The 26568-nt window shown below is 37.7% G+C and overlaps 1 protein-coding gene across 1 annotated transcript; it reads right to left on the bottom strand.

The window, feature by feature from the left end:
* Positions 1–4739: 4739 nt before the first annotated feature.
* LOC113315696 (F-box only protein 12-like) lies at positions 4740–6344 on the bottom strand. The gene is made up of 2 exons (XM_026563954.1): positions 6064–6344; positions 4740–5823 (listed from the first exon to the last, which is right to left on the bottom strand). The coding sequence occupies exons 1-2, from the start codon at positions 6239–6241 to the stop codon at positions 5132–5134; spliced, it is 870 nt and encodes a 289-aa protein (XP_026419739.1). The 5' UTR covers positions 6242–6344; the 3' UTR covers positions 4740–5131.
* Between the last annotated feature and the right edge of the window lie 20224 nt (positions 6345–26568).

The following is a 26568-nucleotide window of genomic DNA, read 5'->3' on the forward strand; positions in this document are numbered from 1 at the left end:
GATGCAACTTGAGATCTAACTGAATTAGAGTTAACCAAATGAAAAATTGACCGTCCAAGGCGGAGTGCAAGTACCATAATTTAAGTGCAAACTCATCCATTGGGATGAAGATGTCAATATCCTTGCTATCTATAAAAACTGTTCCCATGGAAATGGAAAAGAATCATACTGATGACAAGCAATTAGGTTTCTTGTATTAATGACGGAATGGCAACATGTTATCACAGAGAATCCTGCGTATAGGCTATAGTGAAGTTTATTGATGAACGAAGACAAACTTCAGTGTAGTTTACTGAGAATTCTGCGTATAGGCTATGATTACAACACTAACATAGCAGGATCTGTTGCAGTATCAGTCAAAAAGATGTACAAACTATCAATTTGGATACCAAACATCATCTAGCAAATAACATTTAAAAGCAAATAGAAAATATATTCCCACCATCCTAGTACCAAACCCTCACTTATTGTGTCAGCATTTACTTATTCGACTCCCACATATCAGATTCTCGCTTTGAGATAAGGTCAAGTCACAAAGTGCAGAGTTAACAAAGTAACATATATTCACCTAAAATAAGAAAGTAAGAAAACACTCCCATATAGTAGGATAAATGATATAAAGATATACTAACAGTAGTCTACCTACCCTAATCAGTAGGACAATGTCATTAGCATGTAGGTTCATACAGAGATTACTTGTTAATCTAAATTCAAAATGAATCTCAACGAAGATTACCAGTTTATAAGTAGGTATCCAGGGTCTCATGAAAGCTGGTTGAAAGGCTGACCATCAACTGACTCCATAATCTTCGTATCTTCTCCCCCTAATTCTTTCAACGAAACCAAGGTGTTCTTGTGAGGAAATATTATACTAAAACATTCTTCAAAATCCACAATCGTTTTTGAGGTTGAAGCTCCTAAGTCGTGAATTTTGATATGATTACGAATACAACTATAAGTTAAGACAGCATGATTCTTCGTAACAGCAAACATATAGCGGCCATAGACCATAAAAACTTCACTCCAATCCAATGACTGATGTCCCTCCCGCGCTTCCATGCATCCTTCTTATTCATTAGCCACACATCCAAACAGTCAGCTCCATTGAAATGTTTATTAATAGCAAACGACAAACACCCATCCAAAACCCCTAGTATACCATTAACTTCAAAAACACTGCTTGACAAAGGAGGTGGTGAAAGCTGTTGACAAAACTTTTCAGAAGCCAAATCAAAGGTAAAGATCGATTTCAAGCAACTGTCCCACCAATAAAGAACTCCATTGAGAAATGTTCCATCTTGCCAATATGTGCTGTTTCCAACATCAAACTTTCCAAGGTTTCGCCGTTCATTCCCACTCCCTAAAGTGTATACATAAACTTCTATACACCTGGCCTCGAAAATTATTGTTACAAGTTTGTACTCGTTGGTTGAAGAAACATAACCAAATCCGCCCGCCCTCCGACTCATGGTAATTTTCTTAATTTCTGGAATCATAATGTACTCTCTTGTGATGGGTTACAAATATAAGCTTTCCCTTGAGTATATTTGTCTTCATAAACACAGATCAAACCGTTACACGACCCAAGGCAGATAGAACCACCCCAAAACGGAGAGCTGAAATTAATTCTTCTAATTCTATTAATGGGTGTTGACTCTTGATTCTCATCATATTCAAAATACTGAAAATTACCCTTTCCCATACCAAAATAAGTCAAAGCAACCAAACGCAACTTACCAGAATCAGCCCCAGGATGATTGAAGTGCATCTTTGAGAATGATAGACGACGAACAAGACTTCTCAAAGTAGTGCAAACTAGTTTGCATTCCAGAACCGATTCGGTCGGTACTCTACTGATAATGTCCAATGTAATCTCTTCCGGCAAAGAATTGAAATACTCCATTAAGACCTTCTTTCTGTTTTTCTAAATTGAACAGAGAAAGATCTGCAGAGAGGGATGGATTCTAAAGAATTTCTAGGATTTAAGAAATGGTGATTTTAGGGTGTAATAGAAAGAGTAAAAGGGGAAATGATCAATACATAGAGATATCAGTTGATGCCACAAACTCTAATTAAGAGTGTGTGTGTGTGTGTGTGTGTGAGAGAGAGAGAGAGAGAGAGAGAGAGAGAGATTACCAGTCCGCCAGAAGGCAATTGCAGCAGAGATCACCATCCCATTTCAACTCCTATCTCAACCTATTATTTCTGTTTTTTTCGGAACTATGGAGGAGAGGAGAGAGTGTGTGTGTGTGATGAAAGGAATGAAAGAAAGGGTTTTTCTTCTACTTATTTTTTGGTTTGTGAATGAGTTCATACGGAGATTCGATCTAGCAACTTCGAGGACGGAAGGATGCGGCTTTCGTTTTAGCTTGTTTCAAATTTTGCCTATACATTTTGTCCCACATCGTTTAGTTTACGAATTCGGATTGGCTACTTATTCCGCAACATTGGAGTTTCTGCCACGAGCGACATGTACAGGAGCTGTGGTGTTGCGTCGTGAAGGGGAGCTTGTACCCCCATGCCACGCCCCAGTTTTTGCCTTTTGGTCTCAGAAAAGGCAGACACAATTGTTATACCAAACATGAAAAAAAATACAAACTCAATCTAATGCCAGGAAAACCAAAACAAAAACTATGGGAATAATCTACTAATTCAGGATAACGGAAGACCCTGCGACACAGTTGTTCCAGACTTCCAATTAACAAGGTGACTTCTTTTTACAAATCTTATAGCTTTTCGGACCTGTCTTCACAAGAACTGCTGCTTGAATAATGTGCAGAAATAACAACTGGACCCAGTCTATGTAATGAGACGGGAAAATTGCATTCTAGAACCTTTTCGTCCAAGAATATGGGAATACGAGAGTTTGAGAACATCTGCAACATGATAACAATAACAAGGATATGAACCATCATATATGCGATGTGAATGGCCAAGTATCACTATTTTGATTGGCAAGAGTTGGATATCTACAGTAATCAAAGATTCGGTGATATCTATCACGCTGGAATACCTAGTAAAAAGGTAAACGACAACTCTATGTAAACTAGCAATAGACCAATCCCTACTAACCACAAGTTATACAACACAAGTGCTGTGACAGTAATACACCGAACCATAAGAAAAACCATCGACACAGTGACACCTTTAACTATTTGATTTCCTCTGAACCTTGTAGCGGATCAACATAGAGACTTTTCATAATATTTGGGCATGGATCTTCTCCAAAAAACTTAGGAGCTACGGATATTTGCATAACTGCTATTTGATGCACCTCTGCGATGAAATTCTAAGTGTTAAGATGAGTATGTTTTCATGTCTAGTCAATCCTAGTTTGCGCCTGAAAAATGTTTAATTTGCTTGAAGTAGGATAGCAATTTCAAGTACTTCATGGAAACAATATTGATGTAAAATGCAAGATCAGAGTAAGAAAGGGTGTGCAAATATGTACCTTCTCAAAAGCATTGTATAATTTGCGAGCATGGTAACTCCTTCAAAGCTTGCACCACCATTCTGGAGTTCCAAAGCTAGGAAACTTAATCGATAAAAAGAAAAATCCCTGGGGCACACCTTGAATGAGCTTCAGGGTCTTACTGAAGCAACATCAGAAACAAAAGCTTTTAAAAGTTCTCTTGAAACAGAAACTGTCCCACTTGGATCACCACTGACCACCCCGTTCGTCAAAAACTATCCCAGCTGGTTTCAGCCATAAATGAGGAGCATGAAACCGGATACTAATAATAATATACATAGTTGATTCACAACTTCACATTTCTTGGACAAGCGATACTATCAAAGAATTTAACTGTGTTCTATCATTTATGCAAGGCCTCTCCATAATTACTTTCATTTCTTCTTATCCTATAGACCAACATCCCTACAGTAAGCAGACGTATGCGAATCTATATATGCAGGCCAACAATAACCTTTCATTTTGAAACAATCATTGTGTATTTCCTCAGAGAATATCAAAACTTTTTCACATGAGAGCTGACGGTTTATAAAAGAACGAGCAAACCATGGTCAACAGATAACACAGTGAGCAAAGCATTCTTCACTCGGATCCCTCAAGATGCTAACAACAGGGAAATATAAATGGTATACGAGGATAAGGAACGAGACCTCTATAATAGTTTTGGAAGTAGCGACTGTATACAGAGCGAATGCAACTGATCCTAGTGTTGGCTACTGATCTAAGCTTAGATGATAACATTCTTCCCCAAGAAACTTAAGATCTAACCGAATCAGAGTTAACAAAGTGGAAAACTGGTGCAACTATGGCGGTAGGCATGAAGTGGGTAAGTAACCACAATTTGTGTGCAAACCCATCCATTCTGATGGAGATGTCAAAATCCTTGCTGTCAAGGAGTATTGTTCTGCATCCAAATAGTAGGCTGCAAAAGACACCTTGTTTATTGATCCTTCCCCCCTAGAGATGGAAAAGTGCACATTGATGACAAACAATTATGTTGCTTAAAGTTAATGGCAGAATAGAAACTTGTTATCACAGAGAACTCTGTTTGAAGGTTCTTGTGAAACTTATGGATGAACGAAGACAAACTTGAGTGTGGTTTCTGGTTCAAACTATTTTCTTTTGTAATATGATAATAATGACAACACTAACATAATAAGATTTGTTGCAGTATCAGAGGAAAATATAATCTACCGATTTAGATCCCAAACTTTACCTGGAAAATAATATTTAGATGCAAGATACTACTGGGAAATCCCTTACTTTCTGCAATCATTTCACTAATACTTATTTGACTCCCATGCATAAACAAAATAAGTTACTAAAATACAGATTATATTCACTTTGAGATAAGGTCAAGTCACAAACAAAGTGCAAAGGTAACAAAGCAACATAGTTACATAGCTTAACTCTAAAATAAGAAAGTAAGAAACACTCGATGATAAAGTAACAGCAGTATTACTGATAGAATGTAATAAGTATAGATTGCATTACTCGATGATATGACAATGTCACTAGGATTTAGGTTCACACGGAGGTTACTCGTTATCTAATTTCAAAATGAATGAAGATTACCAGTTTATACTCCGACAGCTGGTTGAAAGGGTGATCACTGCTTTCTGTCCCCACAATTTCAAATCACTCCATTATCTTTGTATCTTATTCCCATAATTCTTTCAATGAAACTAAGGTGTTCTTGTGAGGGAATACTTCACGAATATATTCATTAAAATCCACAATCATTTCCGAGGTTGAAACTTCTGGGTCGTGAACGTAGATATGTTCGGGCGTGTAAGTTAAGACAGTGTAACTCTTTGTGAGCGCAAGCAATTCGCTACGATCACTGTCATAAACCCTAACCACTTGACTCCAACCCAGTGATTGATATCCCTCTCGCTCTTTCATGTCATGATTATCATCCTTCTTTTTCAATATCCACACGTCCCAAGATCCACTTAGAATCAATTTGATAACAAAATACAAACACCCATCCAAAACCCCTAGTTGATAAAAATCATCAAAATCTCTGTTTGGCAAAGCAGGTGGTGGTGAAAGATGTTTACCAAACTTTTCCTCAGCTAAATGGAAGGGAACTATCATTTTTACTTTATAGTCCATCCAATAAAGAGCTCCACTGAAATGTACACCTACTCCCCAATGTTCTCTGGTTCCTGAACTGAACTTCCCAATGTTTCTCCATCCATTTCCACTCCCTAGAGTGTATATGTAAACTTCCACAAACTTGGTCACGTACTCATCCTCGAACATTATTCTTACAATTTTGTACTCATTGGTTGAATCAACATAACCAAATCCTCTCGCCCCGTGATCCTCTCTAATTCTCTTAATTTCTGAAACCATAATGTACTCTCTTGTGAGGGGGTTACAAACAGTATAAGTGTTTTCTCTTAAATAACAGAACAAACCATTACACGACCCAAGAAATCTAGTATGCCACCCTAAGGGAAGGTTAAAATGAAGCCTTCTAATTCTTTCAACGGATCCACGATTCTCATCATTATATTCAAGATACTGAAGATTCGGATTCTTACCCCAATCAATACAAGTCAAAGCAATGAAACACATCTTACCAGAATCAGCGACAGGATGAGTGAGATGATGATCTAAATGCATCTTGGAGAATGATGTATGACGAACAAGACTTCTCCAATTTGTGGATACCAATTTGCATTCGAGCACCGATTCGGCCGGGACTCGACTTAAAATCTCTAGTTTAATCTCTTCGGGTAATAAATTGAAATACTCCATCAGATTCAAAAAACCCCTCTAGTTGAACAGAGAGGACAGATTTTAAAGAGATAATAGGGTTATTGAACTAGTGATTTTTGGGTGTAGAATAAAAAGAGTAAAAGGGGAAATGAACCGCTCTGTGACTGTGAGAGAAGAACCGAATATATAAAAGAACCTGCCCATTTTTTGACGGCCGTTTTTTCGGATTTAACGGCCAATTTTGAAAGACATTGTGGCTGCAAATTTGTCGTGACAAAAAGAATGCACATCTCTTTGGTGAAAACATCAAGAACTATTGTCGGAAGAAGGTCCATTTTGAAATAATTATCAAGAGATTTTGTTCATAAAAGTGTTCATCAACAGAGAATTTGTAATTACAACTAAATACGCACCCGCTACCAAAGGCACTCACCAAATGGGATGGGAAGACATCAAACAAAACAAAAATCAAAAGCAGAAATTTAAGAACTATGATTTTGGGCATACCAAAATCTTTCAAGGCATATTCAATAAAGACAAAAAGGTTGTGAAATAACAAAATCAGATATCTCCTTAACCCAACATATTTTAAATGGCAAATCTACCCTTTACGTATTAGTGTTAGTAATCTGGATTAGTGATTAAATATTTTGATTAGTGGTTAAGATATTTTCAGAATTATAAAGGTTGTTTAGATGAAAAAATTTGTGGGAAAAAAATCAAAGTTTTGGTTAAGAAGGAGAGAAAGAGAAGGAGAAAGTGAGAAAGTTTTATTCTTGATTCAATGGAGGATGAGGAGGGTCATAATTCATATAAAAAACCTAGAAAAATACATATCAACTACAACAATGATTCTCAAATGGCTGATTTCTTAGATTATGAGAATGATTTTACACAAACTCAAACTCAAACTCAAACACAAACTCAAGATGATGATTTTTATGAGCCAAATCCAGATGATGAGCACATATATGAGGAACCCAATGCTTCTAATACACAGGTACACTTCTATCTTATGCTCAATCTCACTTCTATAGCTACAAATTATCAAAAGTTTGGATTTTTGCTTCATGGTTCGGCGAACCAGGTTGAGGTTCGACTCACATCTATGAGCCGAATCAACCAAATGATGAACGGTTCGGCTCACTGAATCTGTTTACAGCATGCGCCGAACCTATAATTTTCAATTCTCACCCTTTTGCTACACACTATTTCGGCTTATATGAAAGTTTCATATTAAGCCGAACAACATCCTGCATAACCCGGAATAAGAAAATTAATGGTTCGGCTTATATTAATAATAGCGTATAAGCCGAAGCCTCTAAATGTTTAAGGTTCGGCACATAATTTCATTATCGTATGAGCCGAACATTAATTTGTTAATTTTTGGGTTAAAATATTGAGTGTGGTTCGGCACATATTTAGAATATCGTATAAGCCGACACCTGTAAATGTTCATGATTCGGCACATAATAGGATTATCGAATGAGCCGAACCTTGATATTATAATTATTTTCTAGTATTTAACCTTGTGATATTCTTTGTAGATCGTGGTTGAACCCATGAAAAATCAACTTGATCCAGTAGACATGATTCACGAGGATACCAAGGATCACTTCCAAAATGATTTGGTATGCAAGAACTTTTTGAGCACCTTAATGTTGTCGGAATATTCCAAAGTTTTTCTTACAAATTATTTGTTTTGGAATGAACGTAGACATGGAAAGCTAAACCCGAAGTTCTTGATTGGCTTGAGGAACATGCGATGAAGGTAAATTGTGTACTAGTTAAAGGACAACAAAGCCGATGGGATCGGTTTGAAATGATTTGTGAGCGTAGTGGAACCGGCGCTAGCAAGGTTAAAAAGGGTACCGTATATGTTGGGAAGACCGGGAGAAAGAATAGGACGAAGACCAAGAAAATAAATTGCCCTTTCAAGATCGTTTTCAACCTCAAGAATAAGACCATGAAGAAAGAAGATCAACATTGGATAATGAATAAAGATATGGATTGTCGTCATAACCACCCACGTCCCAAAGACCTTCATGGACATGCGAAAGTAGCGCGACTCAAACCCGACGAGATGCTAGAAGTGGATAAAATGACACGAGAACGTTTGGCACGTTCTAGGATTCTTAGAAAATTGAAGGCGGACAACAAGAATAACAAGTAGACCATGCAAACTATCTACAATGCAAGACAAAAGATTAGAAGACTCAATTTGCAAGGTAGGATGGTGATGCAATAAGTAATGTGGTTGGGGGTGAAGAATAACTACGCTTACCAAAAGAAGTTGGATGACTTCGGTCAAGTCACGCACCTTTTCCTTGCCCACCCGGAATGCGCCCAATTGGCTCTATGCTTCCCACATGTTATTATATTGGATTGCACGTACAAGACTAATAAATATGAGATGCCGTTGATGAACATTGTGGGGCATACTTCGACAAAGGCACCTTTCACGGAGGCTTTTTATTTCATGAAAAAAGAGAAGAAAAAGAGGGTGCTCTTCCTAAAGTGTTCGTTTCCGATCAAGATTCATCGTTGATGTATGCTATTAAGAAGGTATTTCCGGATGCATTCAATTTTCTTTGTACGTTTCACATATGGTACAATGTGAGGAAAAAATGCCAACCGATAATTCAACCACTTAAGTTTAAAGAATTAGAGAATATTGCTAGCTACCGTTGGAGACATGAGTAAAGAAAAAGAAGGAATTCTTGAAAGCATATGAACATAATGAGATGTTGTGGGCTTCTTTCCAAGGCGAATGGGAAACTTTGATATGGTCAATCACCGAGGATGTCTATGAAGAAAATTTTAAAATGCTTATTAAGCATTGGAAGACCGCCTACCCCGATGTCATTACTTACTTGGTCAAAGATGTGTTGGAACCTAATAAAGAAAGGTTAGTGAGTTGTTTCACAAATCGACACAAACACTTCGACAACCAAGCCACAAGTATGGTAGAGTCGGCTCATTATCGGTTGAAGAAGAACCTTTTTGGTTGAGTTGACACTTTTGTCACGGTTTTTGATGCAATTGATGAATATTTCAAAAGTGATGTTGTGAAAATTAAAGCCGCGTTCGAGCATGACCTTATGTTTAGACACAAGAATTATGGTACTAATTGGCTACGGGAATTAACTTATAGAGTCTCCCATCTATGCATCGACTTGTTGATGATATAAGTGGATTTGATTAAGACATTAGGCGCCACCTTAGAGGAAGAGTGTGTTTGTGCAATGAAGACATCTATGGGACTTCCATGCCGCCATGACCTACTTCGATAAAAGGATGGTATCATACCATTTGAGGATATTGATCATTTTTTGAAACAATTAAGCTTCGATCCTCTCCCAACCGAAGACGACGAGGATGATCTAGAGATATGGGACACGAAAAATGGGAAAAAATTGGCGGAGATATTTAGGAATATGTCCTGACCTCAAAAGAAGTTCCTATGGGACAACATGATGCCGGGCATGTATCCTTTCACCCAAGAAAATATTTTGGAACTGGAGAAGAGTGGACCGAAAGGTAGGAAGAGTAAGCAAATGAATAATTTTCAAACTAGACAAGCCAACAAGGAACTATTGGCTAATAAAAGGGATCCATCCGGCGTTGACTACCATGATGCAAGGTTTGAAAATTCAAAGAAAGAAATTGAGAAGTTGATTTAGGAGGAAGAAGTCAAAGTTCCAAAAAAACGAGGTCATCCGAGTATTCAAAAAGCGGAAACAAGTAACAAAGAGGTGAATGATAATGATTTTCCGTCACAAGCAAAGGATAGTAAAGAGGATGTCAATGGGAAGGCTAAGATGTATCCTTCACAAACTAAGAATCAAACTAAGATAAAGGAGAAAAGGACCGTACATGAAATTGGTAGGATGAGAGGACCCAAAAGAGATAAGCCCGGTAAGTATATGAGGCCTATCAATTTTATATACGATAACTACTTGGAAGATCTATCGCCAATAATTCATGAGCATATTATAAGATAAGTTTGCAAACTCAGAGAACTGTTCGGCTTATATGGATCAAGTATTATAAGCCGAACCAAGTAAGTACAAAGTTTCGCTTAAAAGATTTTATGGTTATAAGCCGAACCATACTCTGAACTCCCAAAAGTTACCTGGAGCAAAGTGAAGTTCCCTCCGATGTTTGTACTTGTCAACCTAGACGCGGTGGGAAGTTAGTCCAGCAGGTAAGCAACATAGTCGTTCCTCAAGCAAACTTGTTACAAGTTTGAAGCTTCTTTACCAATTGGAGATAATTAGCATTTACCTTGTTTCTGGTAGTGTCGGGAAAGATGTATCTACCAAGAGTATAAAGCAAGTAGGCAGTTCCGGTTTGCTTCACTTTGACGGGATCCATTATCAACAAACCTTGTTTTACTCTTTCCTTTGTGTGCTCAAACTCCTTTTTCAAGTTAGTCAACTTGATCTTCTTATTCTTCTTATTTCTGCCACCTGGTATGCAAACGGTATCGACATCTTTAAATGATCGACAAAACTCCAACTCAGTTTTGTGTGAACCCCAACCAAGACTTTCATGGTACAAATTGTATAGCTCATCCCAACTCATGTCATAAAAACCAGCATCCACTCTTACACCCCTTGCTTTAAAGCCTGTAATCTTACTAGCCTCATCAGGAGTGATTTCCATCTCTCCAAAAGGTAATTGAAATGTGTAAGTTTCTGGACAAAAGCGCTCGGTAAAGGAAAAGGCCGACACACTATCATATTCCTTATGTCCATAATTGATGATAGGCCGTAAAGCACTGTGTTGTACGTAAGCAATCACCTCAGGAACCTCATCATCAACACTCCATTCCGCTGCCGTCTGGTGTCTCAATACTCGGACTGCACGGTTGTGATCAGGAGTCTCATAAATTCTCTTCGCCCAAGATTCGGCATAACCAATCAACACATTTCCTCCATCTTCCGGAAGACCACGAGGAAAACCATCTGATCGAGGTGTAATTACGTCATCTTCATCAGGAATGTGTAAACTAGTGATCCGTCGATCATCATCGTCCTTCACTTTCTCGGGTTCTGCCACCTTCTTACCTTTCTTGTCTTTCTTGGGTTTTCCTTGGGATTGTGTTTCTTGATGAACTTCTTCATGTTCTTCTCGATTATCATCAACTTCTTCTTGTCTTCCAACTCTTCCTTGTTCAGCTTCTTCTTCTAAAATGTCTCCTCTACCTCCCGCTCCCAATCTTTTCTTACCTCCTCCTCGAGGATCGGGAGTTTTAGAAGTGGAAGGTGTTACCTCCATCTTCTTCCTCTTATTAGCTGCATTAGGCCTGACACAAGTATGAAAGTTAGAAGTATGATTTGAACAACAAAGGGATACAAACTATATGAAATATGGATTTGAAAAGCCAAAAACTTGTCAACCAATAAGAAGGCTCGGCTTACCCGAAATAACACATATGAGCCGAATCATGTCTTGAAATTTTTATTAGCTTACACAGAGAGTGGATCGGCTCATACCACAAAACAATTATAAGCTGATCCTATATATTCGGCTCACAACCGATACTGTCGAATAAGCCGAACCTATGATTATGAACTCAAACATGTATTCGGTGCAACATGATATCATATAAATAAGACGATCCTATACACTTGTAAAATTTATGGAATTTTACAATGATATTCGGCGCAACCCTGATATTATCGAATAAGCCGAATCTAGACTTATGAATTGAAACATTTATTCGGCGCAAAATGGTATCATACAAATAAGCCGATCCTACACATGAAGAATTCATGAATTTCAAACAACATTAATCGGCGCAAAAATAATACAACCATACAAGCCGATCCTCAGCACATGCAAAAATTCGGAAATTCAAACAACATTTATTCGGCACAAAACTAATACTACCATACAAGCCGATCCTACGCACATGCAAAATTTCTGAAATTCACAAAACATATTCGGCATAAAACTAACACCATGGAATAAGCCGATCCTAAATATAAGTATCTGTGTCATTAAGTTCGGCTCAAAACGTATTTCAGATCTACGCCGAGCCGTTCATATGCACTTTCAGGGTTCAGTTTCAAGAACAGCTCGGCGCACATCTAAGATTTGTTTTACGCCGAACCATACCCTGTAACCGCCGCAGAAACATGATTTTGACGAATTAAATCGACCAAAACAATCAAAAACATCAAATACGAGACGGGTTTGTAGAACTAACCTTCTTATTCTCATTTTCGGAGTTGGTTCTTCTTCAATCTCTTCTTCCGGTTGATTTTGTGGTTGATTTTGAGTTTGTTCTTCACTCTCTAAATCTTCTTCTTCGTCAATAGGTTGTTCAATTGATCGATTTGAACGAGATACTGCCTTACGACGACCCATTATATAGATAAGTTTAATCGTCGATTAAAGTTTCACGAATCGACGATTAAATTTCCGCGATGATACGGTGAAAAAAAAGGAAGAAGAAGAAGGGTTCGGCTGCTGTGGAGGAGGAAGAAGAAGGGTTTATAAAACTGATTTTAGGTTTATTGATTATAGGTTTTGTATTAGGGTTAGGGATAAATTAGTAATTTAAAGGATTTAAGGGCATATAGGTAATTGAACTATCCATAGGGTACCCCTTATAAGGTCACCCAAGTTAGGACTAGTGTTTTGTATGCCTAGGAAGATTTAGGTATGCCCAAAATCAGGGTTCAAATTTAACTAGTATAGTACTGTTGATATGGACATTCAAGCCCATCCAAGAAATCAGGCTTGTAACCTCCCCTCTTGCAAAACTTTGATTTGTGCAAGGATTGCGCAGATCTTACTCCGCCCTGGGATGACAAACCAAGGTAACCTCCTTAAAGAAAAAGCTGACATAACTAACTGCTTCAGAATAATATGATCATTATGTCAAAAAAATATGTTGCCACGCTCAACCTCCTGCAACTGGCACAATAAAATCTCCAGAACTTCTTCTGCTAACAAATCCATACCCAGCATAACCAGGGTTACCCCTATAGACCCCTTCACAACAGAATAAAACCTTGGGAGTTGTTGGCAGACTGATACTTCTAACCCCTCTACTCTTCATACCAAAGTACTTGGGAATCTGCAAATCATATGGCACATTCCACATAGTGAGTTCCATGACTTGACAAAATCTAGAGAAAACTTCTACACCACTATTTGTTTCTTAACAACTAACATTGCGCAACTTATCTTGCTGCACATATATTGTGTGACAGCTTGTTCAAAGCATGACTGTTAAAGAAGCATTTAGGAGTGAGATATATGATAATATGTTTATGTAAAATTGATTAAACATTTCTAGGTGTTAAAATCAACATGACATCCCTAGTTTTAGCAACATAAATGGTACAGAAGCATAAGGAACTAGAAATCCGTAACAGTTGTAGCAATAGTGGCTGTTTACAGAGCTAATGCGCCCGACTTGTGTTTGCTACAGATCCAAGCTTAGATGATGCCATTGTTAACAGACTCAGACATCCCCAAACACTCATGTTACGAAATGGTGCATCTTGAGATCTAACTGAATTAGAATTAAACAAATAGAAAATCGACACAATTGCAGAAGTAGGTATGAAGTTTGTAACCAAAATTTAAGTGCAAGCTCGTCAAAATCCTTGTTATTTCATAGCCACAGGTCCCAACATTACCTTCCATTGGCAAATATATTAAAAAAAAAAAAACACTCATCCAAGACCCATAATTTATAACAATCTAAAGAATAACTGTTAGACAAAAGAGGTGGCGAAATATGTTCAATAATGAAATGTATATTGACAAGCCGCCAAAAAGTAAAATAAGGATCGCCTGTCTTCCTCAACTGACAAGGTGAGTTATTTTTGCACCTTCCCTCACAAAAAGTATCACCTAAATGATGTCCAAAAAATAACAGTTGAATCCAGTCTACATACAGTGACAGCAGTGACAGGAAAATTATGTTTTAAACCTTTTTCGTCCAAGAATATAGGATACCCAATTATGTCAAGCCCATCCAATATGAGCACATCAGAACAAGACCAACTTGTGATAAATAATTCTACAACAATAAAAGGGATTTCAACCATCATATCTGCAATTTGAAATGGCGATCAATGTACTGGACGGCAAGACTCAGGTAATCAAAGACTCGGTGATAACTATTCCGCTGGAATACCTAGTAAAGAGGTAAATGCTAATGATAACTCTATGTAAACTATCCGTCTTTACGTTGTATGAATAAACTAGTCCCTACTAATCACAAGTTTAAACAACACAAATGTTGTGACAGAACTACAACAAAGTATAAGAACAAACCTTGAAAACATGACACCTTTAATTATTTGATTTCCTCCTAACCTTGTAGAGGAACAACTAAGAGAGTTTCAATAATATTTGGACATGGATCTGCTCCAAAAAGCTTAGGATCTACGGATATTATGCATAACTGCAATGCAATGCACCTCTAAGGTAAAATTTTAAATGTTACAGAGAAGAGTATGCGGCAACACTGTAGGCCTAAAAGTTGTGTAGCTTACTTGAATTGTAAAAAAATGGAGTTTAAATATGTACCTTTTCATAAGCAATGTACGAATTGTGAGCAAGGTGACTCCTCCTATAAAGCTTACTTAACCACCTTCTGGAGTTCCAAAGCTACCAAACTTAATCGATAAAAGTTTTTGCCCTGGGGCTCGATTTAAATGAGCTTTGGGTCTTAATGAAGCAGCATCGGCACAAACGCTACTAAAAGTTCTCTTGAGAAAAGATGTCCCACTTGGATCACCATTTCCCATCCCATTATTCAAAAACTAATACAAAATTTCCGGCTGGTTTAAGCCAAAACTGAAGAGCATGAAACTTAGTCGATTCACATCTCTTGTATAATCAATGCTATCGAAGTATTTAAGTGTGTTCTATTATCGAGGCGTCTCTACAATTACTTTCATTTCGTCACATCATGTAGACCAACATTAGTACAGTTAGCAGAAGTACGAGAACATTTATATGCATGCGTGATTTTGAAACAATCATTGTGTTTTTCTCAGAGAATTTCAAAAGCTTTTTCACATGTGAGCTAAGCATTCTTCATTCAGATTTCTCAAGACGCTAACAATGCAGAAAACATAAATGGTATACAAGGATAAGCAACGAGACGTCTGTAATAGTTATATAAGTAGTGACTGTTTACAGGGTGAATGCAACTGAGCCAGTATTGTCTACTGATCTAAGCTTCGATGATAACGTTATTCCCCAAAAACTCTTGTATTAATAAATGATGCAACTTGAGATCTAATCAAATCAAAGTAACCAAGTAAAAATCCATTCTGATACAACTTGAGATCTAATAAATGATACAACTGTGGAGGTAGCCACGAGGTGTGTAACCCCTGCGACTACCATTTTTCTAGTAGCACACTCAAATGAACAAGATCATAGGATCTTGATTTAAATCATAAAACAGCAAGTAAGAGGTAAATATAAACAAATAAATAACTAGAGATTCACACAACAATAATTAACGTGGTTCGACATCGGAGTGTCTACATCCACGGGAGGGGCAAAGAAAGTTTTATTATGGTTTTTGATGTGTTACAAGGTTGATGAACCCCATTAAATATGATGAAGTTCAATGAGAATTCCTAGTAATGAAGGTAAAACGAAGGTGTTACGAAGATATTACGAAAATATTATGAAGGTATTCCGAAGATAGAAAGAAGGTAGTAATACTGCCCAGCTACTATTCTCTGTTTTCAGAGGTAGTGAGTTTCTTACTCTTCCCTCTTTTTCTCTCCAAAAGTCCCACGTTCTCTTCCCTATATTCCCCTCTTTATAGGAAAAAGGGATACTATTTACAAAAGTGACATTAGCTTAGTTTGTAAGAAGACTTAGGATTGATTCGGTGTATGATGTTGTATCCTCATATCCAGTTGCAGCTTCTAATCACCCTCCATGTGTCAATATATTTTAGGTGTATACAGTTTGCCCCTTTTCTTGAGGGTTGTTGGTGAACAATCCTTAAGAAAAATCATTTCCACCTTGTTTGTCATTATATTGGTGTTGTTTCTTTCAAGTGCTTCATGTCGAGAAGATTTTGAGCTCTTTGTGGAAGAATTCCCATAAAGAATACATTACGGCAAAGTATTAATACTTGCCCCTATTCTTTAATGGAATTCAGAAACATTCCTTGATTATCCTTGCTTCCCGTTGAGGATTTTATGCTCCATTCTGAGTTATCTATCCTTCATTGTTCAATGCTTGTTTGCCTACTGGCAACATGGAGTCCTCTGCACGAATGTCTTTGTTGGAGCACTTAGAATTAAGCTTTGAGTACTTCGGCAACTAAGATTCTTCAAGATTTGAGTACTTCGGCATCTCTTTTAGTAACTAGAAAGTCTCTTCAATGAGAATGAAGTCCAGCGAAGGAATTGAGTGAAGATAGGGAACGGAGGCTCTTCAACCTTTCTCCTCTGCCATATAAAAACGAAGATAGAGAACGAAGGCTCTTCAACCTTTCGCCTCTGCCCTATAAAAACGAAGATAGAGAACGAAGGCTCTTCAACCTTTCGCCTCTATCATATGAAAACAAAGATAGAGAAACGAATGTTCTTTAATCTTTTGTCTCTCCCCCACAAAAGCGAAGATAGAGAAACGAAGGTTCTTTAACCTTTTGTCTCTGCCCCACAAAAGCGAAGATAAAGAAACAAAGGTTCATTAACCCTTTGTCTCTATCATATGAAAACGAAGATAGAGAACGAAGGTTCTTTAACCTTTTGTCTCTGCCCCACAAAAGCGAAGATATAGAAACGAAGGTTCTTTAACCTTTTATCTCTATCATATGAAAACGAAGATAGAGAACGAAGGTTCTTTAACCTTTCCTTCCTTATCTTCCCCACAAAAGCGAAGATAGAGAAACGAAGGTTCTTTAACCTTTTGTCTCTATCATATAAAAACGAAGATAGAGAACGAAGGTTTTTTAACCTTTTGTCTCTGCCCCACAAAAGCGAAGATAGAGAAACGAAGGTTCTTTAACCTTTTCTCTATCATATGAAAACGAAGATTGAGAATGAAGGTTCTTTAACCTTTTGTATCTATCATATGAAAACGAAGATAGAGAACGAAGGTTCTTTAACCTTTCCTTCCTTATCTTCCCCACAAAAGCGAAGATAGATAAACGAAGGTTCTTTAACCTTTTGTCTCTATCATATGAAAACGAAGATAGAGAACGAAGGTTCTTTAGCCTTTTGTCTCTTCCCCACAAAAGCGAAGATAGAGAAACAAAGGTTCTTTAACCATTTGTCTCTATCATATGAAAACGAAGATAGAGAACGAAGGTTCATTAACCTTTTGTCTCTATCATATGAAAATGAAGATAGAGAACGAAGGTTCTTTAACCTTTCCTTCCTTATCTTCCCCACAAAAGCGAAGATAGAGAAACGAAGGTTCTTTAAAGTTTTGTCTCTATCATATGAAAACGAAGATAGAGAACGAAGGTTCTTTAGCCTTTTGTCTCTGCCCCACAAAAGCGAAGATAGAGAAATGAAGGTTCTTTAACCTTTTGTGTCTATCATATGAAAATGAAGATAGAGAACGAAGGTTCTTTAACCTTTTGTCTCTTCCCCACAAAAGCGAAGATAGAGAAACAAAGGTTCTTTAACTTTTTGTCTCTATCATATGAAAACGAAGATAGAGAACGAAGGTTCTTTAACCTTTCCTTCCTTATCTTCCCCTCTTTATAGGGTAAAGGGATATCAACTTTTCTGACTTCACCTCCCGACATTTAATAATTCATAAAAACTAGGTAGCAGGATAAGATAGTATTTTTTGACAAGATAAAGACATAAAGTAGACAAGATTAGGACATAAAGTAGACAAGATAAGGTAGTACTTTTTGACAAGATAAAGACATAAAGTAGACAAGATAAGGTATTCTGATTAATAATCTGACATCTGACAAGTTTTGAAAGAGAAAATAATAAGAAGTTTTTTAATCAAAACTTTTTGTAATCTGTGATCTGAAAAGCACTTTCTCTTTTTGAATTATTTGGGGTTAAACACTACTAAGTTGAAATTAATCTTTACTAAAAAGTGAATTTTACCCTTTAGTTTTAGATCTGAACGAAGGATAGTGAAGGACAATTACCAGGAGAAATAAAAAAGAATGATTCATGGGAATATTTATGAACAAGTTTTAAGCGTTCAACACATCAGATGCTTAAAAGATAATAATTTTCAAGTAAGGAAGAGTATTGGGTTACAAACCAACCGATCATGCTTGAAGTTACCTATCTAAACAGAAAACAAGTTCAAAAATCACGGTTACATTGAAACGTTTTTGAAAGGCTGCAATAATACCCATTTTATAGTGCGCTGGCAAAAATAAAACAAGGGGAAAGATTAAGTAAAGAAGAGTCCTTACAGGACTCTTAAGGAAATGAAAAGAGCTTAAAATGAAAACGCTATGCATGGTATTTTAAAACTCAATACCGAAGCTTCATGAAAGCTTAAAATTTGACTAGATTTAGAATTGGTTTATTGGCCCATTTTTGCAATTGAAGATGTAAACATTTGCAAAAGTTTGTACCAGGCTATAATAAGTTATGAAATGAAAGCTTCAGTGTATCTCAATTTTAAATAAATGTTTTCTGTATTAAACAATAAGATGAAATGATGGATGAGTAATAAGTATTTGTTAAATAAACTCAAAATTCTTATATTAAGCTATAACAAACATTAAGTGTCTGTATGGTTGTTCTTGCCCCCGCATTGAGAATATTTATGAATTCATCATCAGTGAGAACGGTGAGTGTTTGAGACCATAGTGTCACGAAGGGATTACCTTGTGCTATGTTTGGGACTTGTCACCCCGTTGGCCAATCCCGAGCCAGGGGATTACCAAACGGTGGGGGTCTAAGAAAGTCCCGGAGACGTGGTGTAAAACTGAATGTTTTGCAAACGCCCGTTCCGCTGAGCTTCCAAAGGCATGTCATGTTGGGTATCTCTTTCTGTTGGATGCCTTCCCCCTGGTCATACACTCATATATTCTTACAGGGGAGTCCGGAGAGATTGCACACAAGTGCTTTCCCCAGTACGATGATATGAGACCGATGATGCTTGCCCCGATTCACCGTTTTTTTTGGAAAGTATGCGTTATTCAGCATGTATGAAATGTAATGAATTTTGAAAAACGTATGAAATATTCTCATAGAAAGTAATTTTCTGTAGTTAGAATGTATGAAATGAAAATACGAAGTATTATGAAAGTGTATTTGTATGCATTTCAAAAACGTAGGGAGTATAGTATTTGCAAACTCTATATGCCCCCTTTTGGTTTCAGAAGCTGGTTGACGAAGCTTCTGAAAGTAAAATTAGTCGCCCGCTCCTGCCAATGGTTGACAAGGCTTATGCTATATGTGTACCTCTTATGTTCGGGATTGGGACAATAGTCATCTTCCCGCTGCTGGGGTGTGTGGATATGTATCTCTGTATACAAATTTGGCATTGTTGGGCTTGAACTGCATCATTCAATTATTCCGGAACTGAACTTTGTAACGGTTAATGGTGGTGCGCGTATGATTGTAGAAGTATATGAAGGATATCATCAATGGTTATCCTTGGTGTCATCAATGAAGTATATCATCAATGAAGGATAACCATTGGTGTCCATGAAGTAATCAATGGTCCAAGAATGGAAGTATAAGAAAAATTACGAAGTAATCAATGGTCACCAATGAAGGATAACCACTGGTATATGTTCTTCGATCAGAGGCATGGAGAATGAGAAATACGAGGTGCCGATTTTGCATCATCGTATGGCTTTTCACCATCATCGTATGACCTTGCCCTTATTCTTGTGTAATCATCCCCGGATTTGATGTCATCGGAGCATGACCATAGTGGGAAAACTTAGGCTCATTGTCTTCGTTGTCATCAAAAAAGGACCACGTCTTTGAGCTTTACTTTGATCTTCGGTATGTCTCGGAATTTGTACCATGGGATTTGTACTAGAATAGATATAATCATCGTCATCTGAATTTGTACCATCGTATTCCTCAGTTTTGCAACCTCGGATTTTGGATCAGCGTAATTAGGATTGAGCTGTCATCGATGATGGTATTTTCAATGATGTTGTAGTAAAGAGTTCGTTGAGGCTTGTGAAGGAAATGAATTCTAGACTTAATAGAACTTAAAAATATAGAAAACTTAACTCAAAATTGATTTAAAGTGATAGGAAAATAACCAAGACACTAGAATCCACTATTACACATGAATGATGTCAAATATTTTATAACTCTAATTATCCTTTTAATCCTTTATTTCTTAATCCACAAATAATCAAACATATTCTCAAAAATTAATTGTATCCCCTAAGCATATATTATCTAACCAAAGCATAACCTATCTAATTGAATCACAACTAATGAATAAAATTATGTAAACTTTTAAGAACTCTGCAAAAGCAGTGATTGAGTGAATTATAATTAAATATTAGAGAAAATGAAATAGATACCCATTGTTCATGTGTGAATAGCTTCATCCATTTCCTTAGTTACGAGAGAATTAGCCGCTCATCATGTTGGAAACACGCTCAAAAGTTGATTTCATTTATGCTCAAAGGGTTACAAATGATGAATAAGGGAGAATTATAATAAAAATCGGGTTTGCAACGCTTATAACTGTTGCAAAAACCGTTCCAAAGAGTCGTTACTGTTGCTGTTGCGTTTTTAAAGTCTGCCTGTAAACTGCGACCCACAGAATGAGTTGCTGTCACTGTTCAAAAACGACTGCTGGTGCAGGTTCGTTCTTCGTGTTCTTCAGTTTTGCAGCAGCATAAATGGCAGCTCTGCAAATTTGATTTTTCGCTCTGTGGTGCTCTTTTTCTCTCCCAATCTCCCCGTCTCCCTTCTCTATGATCCCCTCACCCTATATATACTCAACAACAGCAAAATATCACGCCATAACTCTCACAAATTCTCATTAAACTCGGCAGTGAAGAAAAATATTCTGGGAATATTTTCTTCCCTGTTTTAGCTTCTCACGTGTTTCTACAGCTGCAAAATCTCCTCATTTATCTTCTTCACGGTCTAGAGTGTTGCTAGAGTCATCATACACGAGCAGAACACGCATAAATCTTCCAAAACCCGTGAACTATTCTTCTCATGCACGGGCTGCCTTGATTCCTTGTCACGGATTTTCCAGCCAAATTTGATCGAAATAAACACCCATACCAGCTCTTTTATGACATATGACAACTACCCATGAAGTTTCAGCCCTTTAGTCCACCTAGAACATCTTCAAATTTCGATCGAAACATTCTCAGAGAGCTGCCACATTTTTCCCGCCAATTTTTAAGTTTCAAATGAAGAAGATGGTGTCCCCCTAACCAGCTGTGGGGTGCGAATAGCAGCTGCCTTTTTGGGGGTGTCCCTTAGTAATTGAGGTGCCCCTTAACCAAATCTGGGCTCCGTATAGCAAGTGTCCTCCGGGGGTGTTCCGAGTGATTTTTCGAGCCGATTTTTCCAAAAATACCTAAAAATACACAAAACACCATAATAAGGACGAAAACGAGTACCAACAATACGAAACATTGAGGACAAATTAAACACATAAATGCGTCTATCAAATACCCCCAAACTTATTATTTGCTAGTCCTCGAGCAAAACTAATAAAAAATAAAACCGAGTTAATCTCGGGAGGGTTTACCAGAGGTGAACCCACAAAACCATGACTTCTAATTGGCCACAAGTATCCAAAGAGTTATGAGGACATACATATTCTCAACCTATCTCCAAGTAACTAGAATGCCAGAGAAATTAAAGGCGTGAGCTCTAAAACTGACTGAACAAAAGGGGAGGCACATCCGCAACACTGCTAGATAAAGACATATCCGCTACACAGCTAGATAAACATTGTAAGATGTGTCCGCTGCTTTATAGCTGGATCAGATTAGGAGAGAGATAAAGATGAGAGGGACATCTGCTACACAGCTGGACTAATTACGTGTGATGAGTTAAACCAGTGCTAGAAAGATCTTGTGCCAGATTGAAAGCGGACTAACAAAGCAACCAAATGTATCTTTGTTCGACTCTCTCATAGTGCTCAGTAGAAACAACGTCTTCTTCGGTCTTCAACTGTTGATGATAAACTATCGAACCTCATAGAACCTTGACAATTAACTCTTCTCTTCGATTTCTTGCTTGACTTATAAACTTCTACTTCCCTTTGGCCTTATTGAACAAAACGTAACGACGATTTTTTTCATTTTTTTTTTTTTTGGAAACAAAAATTTCAAGACAACAATTTACATGGCCATGAGATAAGCACTTTCAAAACTTGGATCTTCGCAACTTGTGATGTCTTGGTATCATGGATTCTAACAACTTATATCATTTGCTCTTATAACTTCAACTTTGATTTTTGAATTATTCTTTTCTATTGTTGCTTCTAAACCTAAAACGTCTTCAAATTTCTTCATAGATTTTGATGTCGCTCCGCTTGTTGATGATGATAAGTTTCTACTGAGAGAGAGTCGCAATCCAGTAACTAAGACTACATTGTGAGGTTGCTTTGTCTTTCTGATATTTCCTGACCTACCTGCCTTTCCATCATGTATGGTTAGGTCCATCACGGTTACCCTCTAAAAGGAACAAGTTCTCTCCTGAATTTCAAGGATCTCAATGTCTTTTTCTCTAATGTCTCAAAAGGTTTTTATCCCTAGCATTCCAATTTCTATCTTTTCAGTGAGAAACAGTATGTAAACTTAGCTAACCGGGTACCATGTGACGCTAGAAGTTTCAAAAGTGCAACTAAAAAGTTCTTCCCCACCCCCAAACTTAAATCTAACATTGTCCTCAATGTTTCTAATGAAAGAGCAATACCAAAAAGTAAAGTATCATGAGGAATCAGTAAAGAGAGAAGTCGGAAAGATAGTACCTGGGTGAAGAGAGAAATCAAAAACTAATATACAACATACAATCGCCTCGATGGTCAATCAAGGGTAAACAGGGTCCTCCAGAGGGACCTCCTCAACATCACCTGTTGGAAAGGGCTCTAAAAAGGGTTCCAATCTCTGAACGTTAACCTTCGAAGAACTACTACCATCCGGTGTCTCGATCTCAACAGCTCCATGAGGAAAGACAGTGCGAACAATAAAAGGACCCGTCCACCGAGAACGTAACTTCCCAGGGAAAAGATGCAAGTGGGTATCATACAGAAGAACTTTTTGACCTGGAGAAAATGACTTCCTTAAAATATTTCTATCATGCACAAGTTTCATTTTGTTCTTATAATCCTTCGCACTATCGTAAGCATCAATACAAATCTCGTCCAACTCATTGAGCTGGAGTTTCCTATGGGCTCCTGCCTTGTCAACAGAAAAGTTTAGCTGCTTAACAGCCCAATAAGCTCTATGTTCTAACTCGACAGGTAAATGACATTCCTTGCCATACACAAGCCGATAATGCGACATTCCAATGGGGGTCTTAAACGCAGTACGGTAAGCCCATAAGGAATCAGTAAGCCTAGACGACCAGTCTTTCCGATTAGGATTAACTATTTTCTCTAATATACGTTTTATCTCCCTATTGGAAACCTCAACCTGACCACTAGTATGTGGATGATACGGGGTAACTACCTTATGTGGAATACCATATTTCTTCATCAAAAGCCTAAAAGTTCCATTACAAAAGTGCGACCCACCATCACTAATTATAGCTCGCGGTGTACCAAAACGTGTAAGAATATTATTTTTCAAGAAATCAATCACAACCCTATGGTCATTGGTTTTACACGCAACCGCCTCAATCCACTTAGAGACATAGTCAACAACGACAAGGATGTATAGGTTACCAAAAGAATTAGGAAACGGATCCATAAAGTCAATACCCCACACATCAAAGACCCCGACAATTAAAATAGGGTTCAAGGGCATCATGTTCTTACGGGAAATGGTTCCTAATTTCTGGCAAAGTTTACAAGTAACACAGTAACTGTGGGAGTCTTTAAACAATGTAGGCCAATAGAATACACACTGCAATATCTTAGCAGCGGTCTTCTTAGTACTAAAGTGACCCCCACACGCTTGATCATGACAAAAGGAAATAATACTGGACTGGCCACTCTCAGGTATACATCTCCTAATAATCTGGTCTGGAAAATACTTAAACAAATAAGGATCATCCCAAAAGAAGTGCTTAACCTCAGGTAAAAATCTAGAACGCTCTTGTTTACCCCAATGTTGGGGAATTCGACCAGTAACAAGATAGTTCACTATATTCGCATACCAAGGTAATTGGGTAACAAAGAACAATCGTTCATCAGGAAAGCTGTCCCTTATAGGAAGGGAATCATTAAGGGTATCAACAACAAGTCTAGAAAAGTGGTCTGCTACTACATTTTCTGCACCCTTTTTGTCTCTAATGTCCGGAGAAAACTCTTGTAACAACAGGATCCACCTAATCAATCTAGGTTTCGTATCCTTCTTAGACAAAAGATATTTCAAAGCAGCATGATCAGTATATATTACGATCTTAGAACCTAAGAGATAGGGTCTAAACTTGTCTAAGGCAAACACAATGGCTAACAGTTCCTTCTCCGTAGTGGTATAGTTCAACTGGGCATCATTCAGAGTTTTGCTAGCATAGTAAATTACATGAAGTAACTTGTTTTCTCGCTGACCTAGCACAATACCAATAGCATAATCTGAAGCATCACACATGATTTCAAAGGGTAGGTTCCAGTTGGGTGCCTGGACTATGGAGGCGGTAGTGAGTAAAGTTTTAAGCTTCTCGAAAGCCTCTAAACAAGCATCATCAAAGACAAACTTAACATCTTTTGCAAGAAAATTGCAAAGAGGTCTAGAAATCAAGCTAAAATCCTTAATGAATCGACGATAAAAACAAACATGCCATAAGAATGACCTAATACCTTTTACGTTTTTTGGGACCGGTAAAGTTTTAATAAGGTCAACTTTGGCTCTTTCTACCTCTATACTCTTTGAAGATACGATATGCCCTAGAACAATTACTGAACGAACCATGAAGTGACATTTCTCCCAATTAAGCACTAAACTCTTTTCCTTACACCTAGTCAAAACTAATGACAAATGATGCAAGTACTCATCGAAAGACGAACCAAACACTGAAAAATCATCCATAAAGACCTCTAAGAACCGTTCTACCATGTCAGAAAATATACTCATCATACAACGCTGAAAGGTCGCAGGGGCATTACATAGGCCGAAAGGGATGCGTCTATACGCAAAGGTACCAAAGGGATAGGTAAAAGTGGTTTTCTCTTGGTCTTCTGGGGCAATAGGAACCTGATTATAACCGAAGTATCCATCTAAAAAGCAATAATGGCTACGTCCAGCTAATCTCTTTAGCATTTGGTCGATGAAGGGAAGGGGAAAGTGGTCCTTCCTAGTGACCTTGTTCAATTCTATATTCAATACAGACACGCCGACTCGTGGTCATTCGGGTTGGGATTAACTCATTGTTATCATTCTGGACTACAGTAATACCGGATTTCTTGGGAATAACCTGAACGGGGATGACCCACTTATTGTCTGAAATGGGGTAGATAATGCCTGCATCTAACATCTTCAGAACCTCGGTTCGAACAACTTCTTTCATATTAGGGTTCAATCGACGTTGCATCTCCTTAGAAGGTTTGGTGTCACTCTCTAAATGGATATGATGTATACAATCAATAGGACTTATACCCTTAATGTCTGCTATAGTCCACCCTAAAGCTTCCTTGTTATTCTGAAGGACAGTCACTAGCCTACTTTCCTGATCACTATCCAAGTTGGATGCTATAATCACATGTAAAGTTTCAGAGGGGCCTAAAAACACATACTTCAGGGTATCTGGTAATGGTTTAAGGTCCAACTTGGGAGGCTTTTCCAACGAAGGAACTAGGGTAGACTCGGGAACGGGTAAAGGTTCGAACTTAGGTTTCCATCCATTACTAGTGTCTAACAAAGGGGTTGAATCTAACAAAGCATTCACCTCATTAATCACATCATCATCATCAAAATCAATCCCAAAGTGAGCTAGGCATTTATCTAATGGATCTTCTATCAAAGTGTTTGGTAATGACTCCTCTACTAAGGTGCCTATCATGTTCACCTCTTCTACGCTCGAGTCTTCCAGTTCCTGGGGTAGCTTACTAATGTGAAAGATGTTCAGCTCAATAGTCATATTACCGAAAGACAAATTCATAATACCAGTTCGACAGTTAATGATCGCATTGGATGTTTCTAAAAATGGGCGACCTAAAATCACCGGTATCTGGTTCACTGGGTCAGGGACAGGTTGGGTATCTAGGATAACAAAATCCACTAGATAAATAAACTTTTCGATCTCAATAAGAACATCCTC

This window comes from Papaver somniferum, chromosome 1, assembly GCF_003573695.1.
Source record: "Papaver somniferum cultivar HN1 chromosome 1, ASM357369v1, whole genome shotgun sequence".
NCBI lineage: Eukaryota > Viridiplantae > Streptophyta > Magnoliopsida > Ranunculales > Papaveraceae > Papaver > Papaver somniferum.

Bases quoted from the DNA above. Each gene is read 5' to 3' on its own strand.
- LOC113315696 (XM_026563954.1), bottom strand. From the start codon at position 6,241: ATGGAGTATTTCAATTTATTACCCGAAGAGATTAAACTAGAGATTTTA. The intron at 5,824-6,063 runs GTAAGATGTGTT...TTATGGTTTCAG, and splicing joins TCATCCTGTCGCTGATTCTG to AAATTAAGAGAATTAGAGAG.